At 27.6% G+C, this 15,140-nt stretch overlaps 1 protein-coding gene across 5 annotated transcripts in view; it reads right to left on the bottom strand.

The window, feature by feature from the left end:
* The window catches only part of LOC101236772 (transient receptor potential cation channel subfamily A member 1), a 103,134-nt gene extending 89,208 nt beyond the window's left edge, over window positions 1–13,926 (bottom strand). Inside the window, exons 1-3 of one of the 5 annotated variants that reach the window (XM_065793163.1) lie at window positions 13,717–13,926; window positions 11,723–11,877; window positions 3,739–3,904 (exon numbers count right to left, since the gene is read on the bottom strand). In XM_065793163.1, coding sequence (XP_065649235.1) covers window positions 3,739–3,904; window positions 11,723–11,875 — 319 coding nt within the window. In that variant the 5' untranslated portion in view covers window positions 11,876–11,877; window positions 13,717–13,926. Of the gene's footprint in view, window positions 1–3,738; window positions 3,905–11,722; window positions 11,878–12,099; window positions 12,187–12,558; window positions 13,031–13,716 lie in introns of those variants that run through there. The other 4 variants (XM_065793162.1, XM_065793164.1, XM_065793165.1 and 1 more) reach the window with 4 other exon arrangements.
* Between the last annotated feature and the right edge of the window lie 1,214 nt (window positions 13,927–15,140).

Genomic DNA, 15,140 nt, shown 5'->3' with positions numbered 1-15,140 from the left:
ATTTTACCAATTTATCAGACTTTTGATTAAAATTAGCCGTTTTTTCCGAAGTCTTACTGTACTTTTTACAAGCTAACTAATGTGTTGTCTAGTCGGAGTAAGTTGAGCAGTTTTTAAAAAAGTGAATAAAACTGAACTATCGGACACAAAGAAACAACTTTGATAAGAAATAATTTAGTGATACATTATTTAAATATATTTTTGAAATTAGTAACTTACAAATCGGGCTTCAAAGTTCAAGAGTGTTGTATAAAATAATATTTTTATATTTAATGACACTTTCTTACTATTAAATTTTTCTCTTCTCTTACATACTAAAAAGTTTATAAATTATACACACGCTTACTGTTAGTGAAAGTTTTATTGATAACACATCCATGTTTTATTTGTTGCTTGCTCGACTTACGTGACACCATTGCTCAACTCTGTTGGGGCAGTTTGAGCAGCTTCGCAAACTTTTGGCAAAATCTTCTCAAAAAAATCAAAAACTATACTTTTTTGTTAAAAAAGTTTTAGCAGGTTATCTATCAAATATTGAAAAAATAATGTAAATCCGACGTACTGTTCATGAGAACTGTTAGATTTAGTAAAAGTTGCTCAACTAACCCCGCTATACCCTATGTCATTTTTTACTTTATATAAATACTTACAAATAATAAAACATGAAATCACAATTTATAACTATAGCGACAATCAAAACTAACGATCTGGTACAATCTGCGTTTCCTAATATAGAAGTAATTTTGAGATAAAACTTAATGTTGTAATACCTTACAAATTTTGTTTTCCAAAATGTGATCATTTTCTTGAAATGATAAGCATTTTTCGATAGAAGTTAACAAACTGAATATAAATAACACCATTTTTTGATTTATTTGACTCAAAAAGATGCTGAGCCAGCAAAAAAAAGCAAAAAATATGCAGTTACAAGAGCATAAATAACTTTAGCAATATTTGAGATAAAAGCTTTAAGTATAACGAGCATATAGCTAAATAGTTGGTGGAGGCAATGTTGAGTTGATGGAGCACTAGTAAAATTTTTCAAAAATACTGATCAAATCTAAAATGGCAGAAATTGACTTGTTATAATCATAAAAATGGTTCCTGGGGTAAAATTTTGAATTCTGGTTGAAACACGGCCTACTTAATAACAGGCCTGAAAGGCGTGCAAAAAAAAAAAAAAAACTGTAGGCGGATGTTTGTAAAAACAAAAATGGAGAAAGTTTTTGTGTTTTTTTTTAGTGACGGATCCAGGGGGGGATGCATCCCCCCCCTCCCCAGAAAATACATATCTTGAAATAATCAAAATATTGAAACTATTGAAATAATCTGCGCTCTTGATCTTAAATTCTTCCATATATATATATATATATATATATATATATATATATATATATATATATATATATATATATATATAATATATATACACACATATATATATATACATATATATATATATATATATATATATATATATATATATATATATATATATATATATACATATACATATACATATACATATATATATATATATATATATATATATATACGATTCAATAGTGAGATTACCAAGAGCAAAGAACGACCGCTGAAGAAACCTAGGCTTTTCATTACGGATTTTTTGATTAAAAAACCTCCTATTCGTTTCGATAACACACTTCGCACTTCTGTAGCTTTACCTGTATTTGATTGCAGTATTAATAAACCTTTTGAACCAACCGACGTCCTCTAGCAATCTCTTACTTGTACACCTACTCAAACGATGTTAATAGAAACCGATAACGATACATACAAAGATAATTCTCATCCTGCCAGTAATGATATTGCTTGTGTTTTTTCGGGTGATGTAAGAAATATTGAATATGTGAAAAAACTAAATGATTAAGAAAAAAAAAATTGATGACTGAACATTGGATGCCGGATTCTTCTTTCAAATATCCATATACAATGAAGGGTGGGAAGAACCCACAGAAGGTATACCTTAGTCTCCAACACTTATTAGGTGGAAGTTATTCCAGCTTAAAATTTCCCCCATCTTTGAATGGTCTTCTTTGTGTCACTTGTGTTTTATTTGCCAATAAAGTAAGTGAAAATAATCATAGCAAGGCTACAAAACTGGTACAATTAGTTACAAAAACAGCTTTTAAAATAGAAAATGTCATAAACATAATTTAGGATGTCGACGCTGTTAGAATTTGAAAAAAATAATAGTTTTTGCTGATTTTACCAGGGTAGTACCACCTTAATATTTATTGGAATTTATTTTTTTGTTTAGCTCCGTTAATAAATATTTTTTGTTGTTTAGGACATTTATTCTACAAAATTTTCTGTCGTTAGTTCAGCAACAAGTTTACAAAGCTAAAATGAAATTTTTCGCAATTTCTTAGAGACAAAAATGTTAATCAAATTGGCTGTTTTTAAAGACTGACTTAACGAATTCAAACGATAATAATCCGCTAAACGAGATAATCCGCACCTGTTATGTTTTTTGTCGCATTTTCCTTTCTGTTTTCAATATTCCTTTGATAAAAGAAAATTAATGAAAAAAGTAACATATAGCGGAATTGTTATTGAACCGAAGAAAAATAGTTTTCCCGCTGCGCAAAAAAAAAAAAAAAAAATGTTTGAAATAAAAATAAACTTCTTCTTAAAAATATTTTACTGCATTTTTGCAATAAACTCATTTTTTACGTTGTTTGATTGATCGAACATATAAAATTAAGCAGGAGTCGTTCATGAATCACGCCACGTAAATTTCGATCATTTTTTACCCCTTCCTTCCCCCCTCACTACATCATCTTATATCTTTAGTAACAAGTTCCGTACAAGTTGTCACAAAACTACTAATTTTTTTTAGATTTTGGATACTGTTTCAACCAAACATAAATTAAAGACAAAAGAAGCGCTCCACATTAAATGTTAAAATCTCTTTTTTGGTAAACAAACTTCTCTTTATACTATTAACTTATCTTTTTAATTAGAACTGCTAGTATATTTTATTTTTATTATAATGATTCGTTATTTACCGAGCCATTTGTGTAATCATTTTTGTTAGTTTAAATGAATATTTTCTGTTCGCTAATATTATGTATGTATGTATGTATGTATGTATGTATGTATGTATGTATGTATGTATGTATGTATGTATGTATGTATGTATGTATGTATGTATGTATGTATGTATGTATGTATGTATGTATGTATGTATGTATGTATGCATGTATGAATGTATGTATGTATGTATGTATGTATGTATGTATGTATGTATGTATGTATGTATGTATGTATGTATGTATGTATGTATGTATGTATGTATGTATGTATGTATGTATGTATGTATGTATGTATGAATTAGTGACGGATCCAGGGAGGGGGGATGGAGATGCATCTCCCCCCCACCTTAACAGAATCTGAAAATCCTAAAAGTATCTAAGAAATTGAGGACTTTTTTTTTTTTAGGAGACTCAAATATAGTACAAAATACAAAAATACTTCAACATCCCCCTCCCCCACCAAAAAATTTTGGAACCGTCACTGGTATGTATGTATGGTGGATTTCAACTTTTGTAATTACATGTAGTAAGAGAGATGAAAAAATCATAAGTGAAGAAAGAGGAATGGGAACCACAAATGGTAAGAGATTTAAAAAACTACAAGGGCTGAAAGAGAGAGTATAATAGCTACTTGAATTAATAACTTATACAGTTAAAATGTTTTAAAAAAATATCTTACTGGCACCATTTTCTACAAGAACTTTGACAATTGGAAAATGACCATAACGCACAGCATAATGAAGAGCAGTCGTGTTTTCTTCATCTTTCTTATTTATCTTTTTTTTATCTTTGCCATATAATTTCAAATACTGCTCAACAATGTCTAACTTTCCATCACGTGCTGCCTGTGAAAATAAAATACGTGTAAATTTTTTTTAAAGCAGTTTTCTGTATAAATAAAGCAGTTAATATTGGTAAAGTTTTTACAACGTTTAAAGTTTAAACGTTGTAAGTAATTTAAAATCAAAATGTAAAACGTAAGACACATTTAGTATCTAATATTAGATAAAAATAATTTGTTTCTGTTATATTCAAAAGAGGGTTTGAGTTTTTTTTTTTTTTTTTTTTTTTTTTTTTTTGCGTGGCGAACATCGTGGTGAACAGACGCGTTCTTACAGTTAAATATTTTTTGGAACTTTTTTTAATTCGTTAAATAAAAGTTGATATGTCTAAATCAGAAGAGTTAGTTTCGATTGCTATGATGAGAGAGCTACTAAATATTCAAAAAGAAACAATTTTGTCTTTTTTTCATGAAGCATTATCGAACATAAATGAGAGGTTTGATAACTTTCAATCTAGTTTTAAAGAAGTTCGGCGAGAACTCGACGAAATGAAATCTGGATTAAATTTTGTTGGCGATGTATTTAACGATAAAGCTAGAGCAGTTGAGGAAAAAATTAATAAAGTTCACGATGATTTATCAAATGTACGAAAAATGCAGGGTAAAATATCTTCTGACAATATTGAGTTAAAATTAAAAAGCGTTGATATTGAAGACCGTAACAGAAGAAACAATTTAAGAATTGACGGGGTCGTTGAAAATAATGAAGAAAAGAATTGGGAAATCACAAAAAAAAAGGTAAAGCAACTATTTAAAGATAATCTTGGTATTGAAAAAGATATTATAATTGATCGGGCTCATCGAGTGGGAGTAGCAAATGATAAACGAGAGCGAACAATTGTCTTGAAGCTCCGGGATTACGAGGACAAAAAAACAATTTTGGAAAGAGCAACAAAATTAAAAGGAACTAATATCTTTCTAAACGAAGATTTTAGTTTTACCACGCGAAAAATTCGAAAGGAACTTTTTGATCAGGCGAAGATACATCGTCAAAATGGCTATTTTGCAAAAGTTGTTTACAACAAACTGATTGTTCACGAATTTTGAGAAAACACCCGCAACACAGATGTTATTCCGACATGCGTAAACGAGTAAGCGTTTTGAGTATTTTCGTTTTTAATTATATTAAATATTTTTAAATTATACATTTTTAAAAAATGGCAGCGCTTTTTCCACAGAAATTAGATTTTCACAATTTAAATTTAGACTTTTTTGAGGACAACTTTATAAATAACCTATCAGAAGAAAATATAAATATTTTTCAAGAAACTCAAAGGAACTTAATTAACACACCGTATATTGATTCTTTTGAATTTAAAGTAATAGCAGATGATGGCTCATTTTCTGTATTAAACATAAACATTAGAAGCATGCAGCAAAATTTTGATAAACTTAAAGAATTTTTAAATATTTTAAACTACACGTTCGACATCATATCTATTTCAGAGACTTGGCATGATACAGAAAGTTCTCTTGAATTAAATTCTAATTATATATTACCATTTTATAAACTAATAAGTCAATCAAGAGGAAATGGGAAAAAAGGAGGAGGATTAGGAATTTATGTCTTAGAAAAATATGCTTTCAAGATAAAAAATATACTATGCTTTTCAAATGATAATTATGAAAGCCTTTTCATTGAAATTATTAATAAAAAATACCGAAACATTTTAGTTGGATGTGTTTATCGTCCTCCGAGTGGAAAAATAAAAAATTTCGAAACTTTTATCAAAAATACGATTATGAAAATAAATAAAGAAAATAAGACATTATATATAACTGGTGACATAAATCTTGATGCTCTTTCTAACACAAAATTTCCAAAAATAAAATCTTTTTTTGATATGCTTTTTAAATTTAATGTCTTGTCAACTATTAATAAACCAACGCGAGTAACAAAAACCTCTGCAACAGCAATAGACAATATTTTTATCAATAATTATTTAGAAACGACATTTGAAACCGGTATATTTTTGACAGATATTAGCGATCATTTCCCGATATTCATAAAAATAAAAAACTTTAAATCTATGTCTGATTGTCATTCAAAAATTATACATTTAAAAAAACGAAATTTAAAATTGAGTAACACTAATAAATTAACAAGTAGACTAAAACAAGAAACATGGAACAACGTATATAAATGTAAAGATACTAATGAAGCTTACAATGCCTTTTTAAGTACATTTTTGGAGTACTTTAATGAAACCTGTCCAAAAGAGATAATAACAATTAAGTCAAAAGCAATTGCTAATCCGTGGATGGATAAATCGTTATTAAAGTGCTCAAAAAAAAAGCAAAAACTTTACAATAAATTTTTGAAAAATAGAAACAATAATAATGAAAAAAATTACAAAAATTATAAATTTTTTTACCAAGATCTCATTAAAAATGCAAAAAAAAAATATTACAGTAATCAAATTAACAAATGCAAATTTGATAGCAAAAAAACATGGTCCATCATTAATCTCATAATGGGAAGAGAAAAACTAAATTCACCTTCTCTTCCTAAACGAATTGTTATTGAAAATAACGATATATTTTGTCAAAAACTAATTTCAGAAGAATTCAATAAATATTTTACAAATATTGGTCCAAATCTTGTAAATAAAATTGTACCAACATCTGTATCATTTAAAACCTATCTTAAAAACACGAATAACGTTACCATGCTTGATTATGAATTAGGCTATGAAGAATTAGAGGCAGCCTTTGCCTCCTTAAAAAAAAAAAAGGCTCCAGGATTTGATGAGATATCTAGTGATATAGTTATTGCAAACAAACACAGTCTTAATAGACCCCTGTTTCATATACTTAAGCTCTCATTAAATTCTGGGATATTTCCGGATGTACTTAAATTGGCAAAAGTAATTCCATTATACAAATGTAATGATCATTCTGACATTACAAACTACAGGCCTATATCAATACTTTCTGTATTTTCAAAACTCTTCGAACGTGTAGTTTATAATAGAATCTATGATTACTTCATTAAAAACAATTTTTTTTACCCAAATCAGTTTGGCTTTCAAAAAAATCTCTCTACAGAGCATGCAATCATTGAAATAGTAAATCAAATAACTAATGGTTTTGAAAATAATAAATTTACTTTAGGAGTGTTTCTTGATTTATCAAAAGCATTCGATACAGTGGACCATTGCATTCTATTAGATAAATTAAGGCATTACGGAATAATAAATAAAAGTTATTATTGGATTAAAAGCTATCTTACAAACAGAAAACAATATGTAAATAATGTCCAATCTGGAGTATTAAATGTCTTATGTGGAGTCCCGCAAGGATCGATTCTTGGTCCACTTCTTTTTCTAATATATATAAATGACTTTTGTAATGCATCTTTAAAAATGAACTCGGTCATGTTTGCAGATGACACAAACTTATTTCTCACCAACAATGATATCAAGAAATTATATGCAGACATGAATATTGAACTGTGTAAAGTAAACAACTGGTTTAAGGCAAACAAACTCTCACTTAACGCTGAGGAAACAAAGTATATACTATTTCACAAAAAAACACAAGAAGAAAATCTTCCTCTCAAGTTGCCTAACCTATCTCTAAATGATAAACTAGTAAATAAGCAATCCAATATAAAATTCTTAGGAATCATTGTTGATGAAAAATTATCCTGGCTTCCACATATAATATATATCCAGTCAAAAATCACCAAAATAATAGGTTTGATGTATCGAGTTCGCTCCTACGTCAATAAAAATAGTCTTAAATTAATCTACTTTGGGCTAATTCATAGCTTCATCAGCTATGCAAACATTTCATGGGCAAGTACTCAAGCGGCAAAGATTAAAAAAATTTATAGTCTACAAAAACATGCCTGCAGAATCATTTACTCAAAAAATAGGCGTGAACACGCTAAGCCCTTAATGAAAGATATGAAAATGATGAATGTGTTTGAAATTAATATCTACCAGCATTTAATTTTCATGTATCGTTATAATCACAATATCTCTCCTATAAGCTTTAATAACAAGTTTAAAATAAATAAAAATGATAGGTATAATCTTAGAGCGAATATGTCCAACACATATAAACTGTCTTGGATAATAAACAAATATTCAGAGTACAGCATTCTATATCGAGGTCCAAAAGTATGGAATACTTTTCAAAAAGGATTCAAAGGCACGGTAAATTCGTTAAGTTCCTTCAAGTTTTTAACAAAAAAAGAAATTTTTAAAATATAAGAAATGTTTTTGGTTAATCATACTTTGAATAATTTCTCATAAATCTGTTTTTGTTTTATTTCTACTTTTGTTGGTTGCTTATCAATTTTATTAGCGAATTACGCGTTTTATTACGATATTTTATTGAAATTTTATTACGCATTAACATATTACGATATTTTTTTGAAATCTTGTTATAGGGGCTCTATGAAAAGATTGCGATAACGTACTGTCATCCTCATCTTCTTTGAGCCCCTATCTGTTTTACTTATTTTATTTATTGAAATTTTATATTACGAAGTTGTAAAATCTTATATTATATTAAAACAGAGGAAGAAAAAAAAAAAAAAAAAAAAAAAAAGTTAAGGTCGGTTTTTGAGAAAAAAGTTCTACGACTATTGAGGTCAAAATAATGAAACGTCCAAATATGTTTTTCTTATTTTGATAAAATTTCTTCATATTTTCTTTTATAAACTTAAAACAGCAATATAAATATTTAACACAAAAGTTAAAGAGAAAAAATGCTGTTATTATTAATGACCGTGGGATGCGTAATTTTTACATTCCGTCAAAAGGAATGTAAAAATTACGCATGAAACCTTAAACTTTTAATAATTTTTAAACAACAGTTATTTAAATTTATCAGTTACAGATTAGTTCATCACTTTACTGATGACCAATTTGAATGGATGTAAAAACATTTAATGAAATATTTATACTACAATAACTGTTACATAAACACTAATGAAAAAGTATTTGTTTCATACGTATTTTTTTCATACGTATTTTCATATACGTTTTTGATTCAGATATTCAAAGAAATACTATTTAAACAAAAAATTTGTCGTCATCAGTTTACAAATATCATAAATATTCATGTTGTTGGCAGGGCTAGATTAAGGCATAATGAGGGCGATAAGGCAATCGCCCCCCCCCCCCGCCCTATATAAATAAAAAAAAAAATTTTTTGTATTTAGTATTTGTAGTCTTTTATAAAAAAACAATACTTGATTTAATGATTATTTTAACAACTTATGTTACAAATTCTAATTTACGATTTCCCGACTTCGCAAAACGGTCAATCACAATTTCAACATTTACTGGAACTTCTCTGTGCACATTAAGTAAGGCCAATCCAACTCGTCTGTTTTCTGTCATTTGTGTTCTCAAACAATTTTTAATTATTCGCAAGGTTGAGAAGCTACGTTCAGCACAGACAACACTTACAGGACATGGCTTGATAATTTGAAACAACTTGTGAGTGAATGGATATTGCTCCTGGTCACAAAAATCAAAAACAACAGAAAGATCAGTAGGTAGTGATGTGATTCCTCTCTCATCTTTCATCCTTATACATTTACGCTGCCATAGTTCAACTTCCTATGTAAATTCAGGTGCAGGTAAGTTTTGGATACTAAATCCAAGATTGACGCCATAGATATTATTGATTGCAGAAAGAGTTTCAACAATATCTTTATGATTCAGTGTAATAATATTTTTTAGCATCGAAGTATAGATTTGAAGAAATGGTAAATTTTCATTAGTAAAACGTGAATTTATGTCCAATATCAACGCATCAAGTAGAGGGATATAAATTGATTGCCTATAAAATTTTTCCATTGTATCTGAAGGTATATTTTCACGACGTGTCTGTCGTTGTACTATTCTTTTGTAGGTAAAACTACAATCTTTTTCAACTATTGTTTCTTTCTGCGGCTCTAAAAATTTCCTTAAACATTTCTTCGCAGTTTTCTCTTTTTTGTTTTAAAACAATTAACAGGTCTTTCATGCAATTTTTTGCTTTATGTAAATCTAAACTTTTTTTTGAAACTGACTGAGCCCATTTGTTAAGGAGAACACTTTTACTGCACAGCCTAAAGACACAATAAAACTACTTTCTCTAATTGATAATAATAAAATTCTTACTTTTGATGAGTATGTTCTGCCATTCCATTTAGATGCATTGTCCAGTGCATCAATTATTTGTGGAAGCTCAACAATAAACGTCAGCAAAGCATCATGTCTTTTAACCCATCGTGTTTCGCAGAATGAAAGCAGTTGTGAATTTAACATTTTTTCATAATAAAATTTCGTTTTGCAGAAGCATTAAAAAAGCAACAACTTTGCCCCCCTCTTACTTAATAGTCTGGATCCGCCCCTGAATGGGGCTCTTAGCCATCCGCTGATGTGGGGACGAACAAATGACAAAATCAATTGTGGTTTTTTCTTCTTTTTTTATAATATTCAAGTAAGAAAATGAACGCTCTCGAGAATTAATTACCATTATTGTTAAAACATTTGAAAAAACGATTTCAATATCATCTTGAAAATCGATATTGTACATCAATGGTCCATTTGTTGTTGTTTTTTTGTTTTAGTTTGGATTGGTATTATCTTTTGTTTTAGGTGTAGAAATGTTCTTGCTTAATTGTTAAATTGTTTTCTATGTTGTCAAGATTACATTGAATTAGATCGCTGCTGTCATAAGTTGGTTAAACAGTTGATTAAAAGTATTTGCTTTTTCTGTTTCCATTTTCGGTAAAAGAGTAGTAGGCTTACTTTTAAAATTTATCGTGTACGTTGTCAACATAAGTTAAAGTTGATTTATAAAATTTAACTCATGTATTTTTGTTTTGAAGTAAATTTATTATGCTATATAACAGTATAATTCACTAATTATAGGTTTTGTGTATTAGTTTGAAAATGACCTAAAAGCAAGAAACTAGTGGAATGCACGGTTACAAAATTTATTTAGTGACGGAAAAAAATAGTATTCCGATGAATTGCGCCAAATTTGTTTTAATAAGCTTCACAACATAATAATTTTTAAGCTTGTTAATTTTTAATACTTGTTAAACCATAGTCAAAAGATGTAGGTCTATCTTTATGACTATGGTTTTTGGCGGGTATTAGAAAAATCACTATATTACGGTCCAAGGGATGCTTGTTTGATAAAAACTTAAAGAACATAAAATCTTTTTTTTGACTATTATCATAACTATTTGACCTACCGATTTATCGTTATTTATTTGACCTACAGATTTATCAATATTTATTTGACCTATCGATTTATCGATATTTATTTGACCTACCGATTTATCAATAAGTATTTGACCTACCGATTCACCAATATTTAATTGACCTACCGATTCATCGATATTAGTCATTGATCACAATCAAAGAGCGATGATAAAATTTATTTGAGTAAACGATTAATTTTCACTTTTAATTTTGCACAATTGTTTTATAAATTGTATAAAAATGCCCCCCCCCCCCCCAAAAAAAAAAAACGTTTCCAAAACGAGGAAAATACATTTCAGTACAAAATATAATTAACTTTAACTTTGCAACTCATAAAACTTTAATTTTTAAATAACAACTTGTTTTAAAATACTTTACTTTACAAAAACTAACTTTATGATTTAATGCTCAGTGTCTACTGAGCATTAGATCATAAAGTTTTTACAAAAAACTACTTTTTTGTAAAATATTTGCTATTTACTTCCGTTTTTAGCTACGATATGATAAACATGATAACTTAAAAAATGACACTCAACCTAATAGCCATATGACAAAATTATAAATTTCTTCTCAATTCTTACAAAAAAACTGATTGTCCTTACCTGATGAAATGTTAATAAAGATGTTTTATTGAATACTTCTCCTTTTTTTGGTTTTGAAGTTTGATCAGACGGAAGCAGTATATTAAGAAACTGGTGTTGAGGAAAACTCGATAAGACGTGATTTGCGTTTTGCTGTTTTTCTTTTTCAATCATTCCTGGTTAAAAATTAAAAAAAAAAACTTTAGATCAATAAAAATATTTTACATGTTGAAAAGTTGCCTAAAATACTTGTTCTCAAAGAATTCAATTAAAACAAGTTTTACTTTAGAATTTTCAGAATAAGATTGAACTGACGTTGATACAATGATATCCGAATTTTATAAAGAAGTTTACTATTGAATATAGAAATTCAAAAATTAAAAAAAAATTGTATTTACATTATATTTTAAAAACTAGCATCATTAGCAACGATCATTATTGATATATATTACATGATAGTTTAAAGATTAATGGTATCTGAAATTTAATCAATAAAAGATTAAAACAACAATTTAAACATTAAAAAATATGTTTTGTTAAAATTTAAAAACACATATATATATATAAACTATGTAAGTGTATTCTACAAATAGAGTGCTCAATGTTCTTAAAGAACAGAGCAATAATAAAATAGTGTTTTTACTAATTTACACACACACACAGATATATATGTATATATATATATATATATATATATATATATATATATATATATATATATATATATATATATATATATATATATATATATATATATATATATATATATTAAAGTTTATGCAGTCTTTGCGACACGCACAAAAACACAACAAATACACATATAAATATGCGTATTTGCCGATATATATTATATTTACCTATGCGTACGTGTGTGCATACAAATCTATATATCGTATAATTTGTTTTCTATCAGTTAAAATTAAGTAATAAAATTTCATAAATTTAATCATTTTTATTTATTGTAATTCGAACATTATACCGAAAACTTTTTCTCACAAAACGTCAAAATTTTTTCTTGATGTTTTGATCTTTAGCAAACTTATTAATAAAGCTTACACATCCGTTCTGCGCTTAAAAAAATCTTATTAAAATTACATTAAAAATTCATTTAAAGGGAAATAAACATAAATTACCATAAATTCCTTATTCCAATTATTTTTTGTTTAGCTTAAAAAATCTGCGTTGGTTTACAAACAAGTTTCTAAGCATTGTCTCAATTGAATACGCAACTCTATTTCAATAAGATAAAGATTAGAGTAATTAAGAGATATATATTGTTTACATGATTGGATTAAAATTCGTTAAACGGCATTTTTTATCTTTGAAAACGTATTTTTTACAATTGAAATAACGTCATAAAGGATGCACTTCAAGTATGGGGTTATAACAACTTTCACATTGTTTTAATAAGTGTTTAATTGCGTTATCATTTTCCATTTTTTAATTAAATGAAACTTAATAATTCTTCGTGTTATACCGGTTTTGAATTGAGAGAACGCAATGCAAAGTGTTTATCAAATTAGGACTTTCGCTGTCCTTTTAACTTAAAACCGAAACGATGGTCTTTCAAAAAATAATTTAGGAACTGTATAATACTGAATAATACTGCATAATACTGCAGCCGTTAATACTGCAACCGAACTATTTAATACTTCAACCATACTACTGCATTATTCTTCAGCCAAAATACTAGAGCCGAACTGTATAAAACTGTATCGTACTAAAGCCGTTTTTCAAAAACGCTTTAAGATGCTTATTGCCTATTATAATGTTTGTAAAAAATTAACATTTTACTCATAAAGTTAAAAATGGTTTAAAGCTCGGTGCGAAAGTGTAACCTTTATTTTGAATCACCCGCTCGTGAATAAATTGAAAACACTTTTATTTCAGAACACTTTTCATTTTATTTAGAATTATGTTCACTATAATTTAATAAGATATTTAATGATTAAATTCATCAAAATAGCTTAGTCTTTTTTTTATGCAAAAATTTTAAAACAAATACAAGCACTTACACAAAAGTTTTACTTCAGGAGAAAAAATTTTCCAGCAATACAAAACGCTCATGATGCGTACTCGCGCGTAGAGTGCAACGTAAAAGAAAAAAAAATATTTTTTTTTATTTTCAAAAATTTAATGTATTTTAACTTTTACGTAATTTGAACATCCTCAAATCATATTAATAAGATTTTAATACGTTTCCGTTGAAAATTGTTTGTGATTACAATAGTTTTTAATTCTTAACTTAATTTATTAACAAGTTGTTTTTTTCTTGTTAAAGTTTATCTTTATTGTTAATTGCTCCTCCTTTCCGCCTCCCTTTAAAAGGCACATAAATCAGGAATATTGTTTTTAATAATACATAATATATTTTAATTACACAGGTCAACAATTTTTTTTGTTTTTTATGTCAAGGAAGCAGTACATTTTTTGTAAAGCATTTTGATTTCAAATATGCGATTCCATCACTTCAGGTTGTAAAGATATTTGGGTTCAAATCTTTAGTATTTTGGGTAAAATCCCTAATATTGTCAAAAAAAAAAATTATTTAAAAGTATCTCAACCTGGGTCTCAAAAGAAGCGTGTTTTCATAGAGATTCTAAATATAAAATTCGTTTGTTTTTATGCTTTTTTTTTACACATTTTTTTTGTCAAAAAATATTTATGATTTCTAAAATCTCTCTGAAAACATGCGTCTTTTGAGATCCAGGTTGACATACTTTTGAGATCCGGGTTGACACACTTTTGAGATCCGGGTTGACATTCTTTTGAGATCCGGGTTAACATACTTTTGAGATCCAGGTTGACATACTTTTGAATAATTTTTCTGACATGATTAGAGATTTTACCCCAAATAATGAAGCTTTGAACTCAAATATCTTTACAACTTGACGTAATGGTGAAAAATGAATTAAAATCAAAATGAGAAATGCTTAACAAAAAATGAACTACTTGCTCTACAAAAAAAAAAAAATTTTGATGACCTGTGTTACCTCATTATTCAATTTAATGTTTGTCAATTGGAGATAATTATTAAGCCAGTTATCAGAAATTGTTAAACTTACTTGTGAGCCTTGTAACGAAGAAAGAAACTTGATGTTTAAGAATAATCATTAACTTTATAAAAAAGATTTAAAAAAAAAGTTAAAGAAAACAATATAGAAAGAAAATCGACTTTGTTGCAGCTAAGATTATATTATTACCAGCTTCAGAGTTTGGCTCCATAATTCTTACCGAATAATTTTATTATTCCTCACATCATAAACTTTTATTTCTTAGTATATACTTTTTCGTATAAGGAGGGAATTCGATTAACTCGGACCCTCATAAGAAATAAATACATTTTCTGATATCTTTGTCGTACTTTTACAAAATAACCGACAAAATACCCGAGATTTATCAAATGTTTTTCAATAAAAATACTATATAAGCGTATATA

Source organism: Hydra vulgaris, chromosome 03 (assembly GCF_038396675.1).
Source record: "Hydra vulgaris chromosome 03, alternate assembly HydraT2T_AEP".
Taxonomy (NCBI): Eukaryota; Metazoa; Cnidaria; class Hydrozoa; order Anthoathecata; family Hydridae; genus Hydra; species Hydra vulgaris.
The sequence above is the reverse complement of the archived record's forward strand: the minus strand, read 5'-3'. Positions and strand labels throughout refer to the sequence as shown.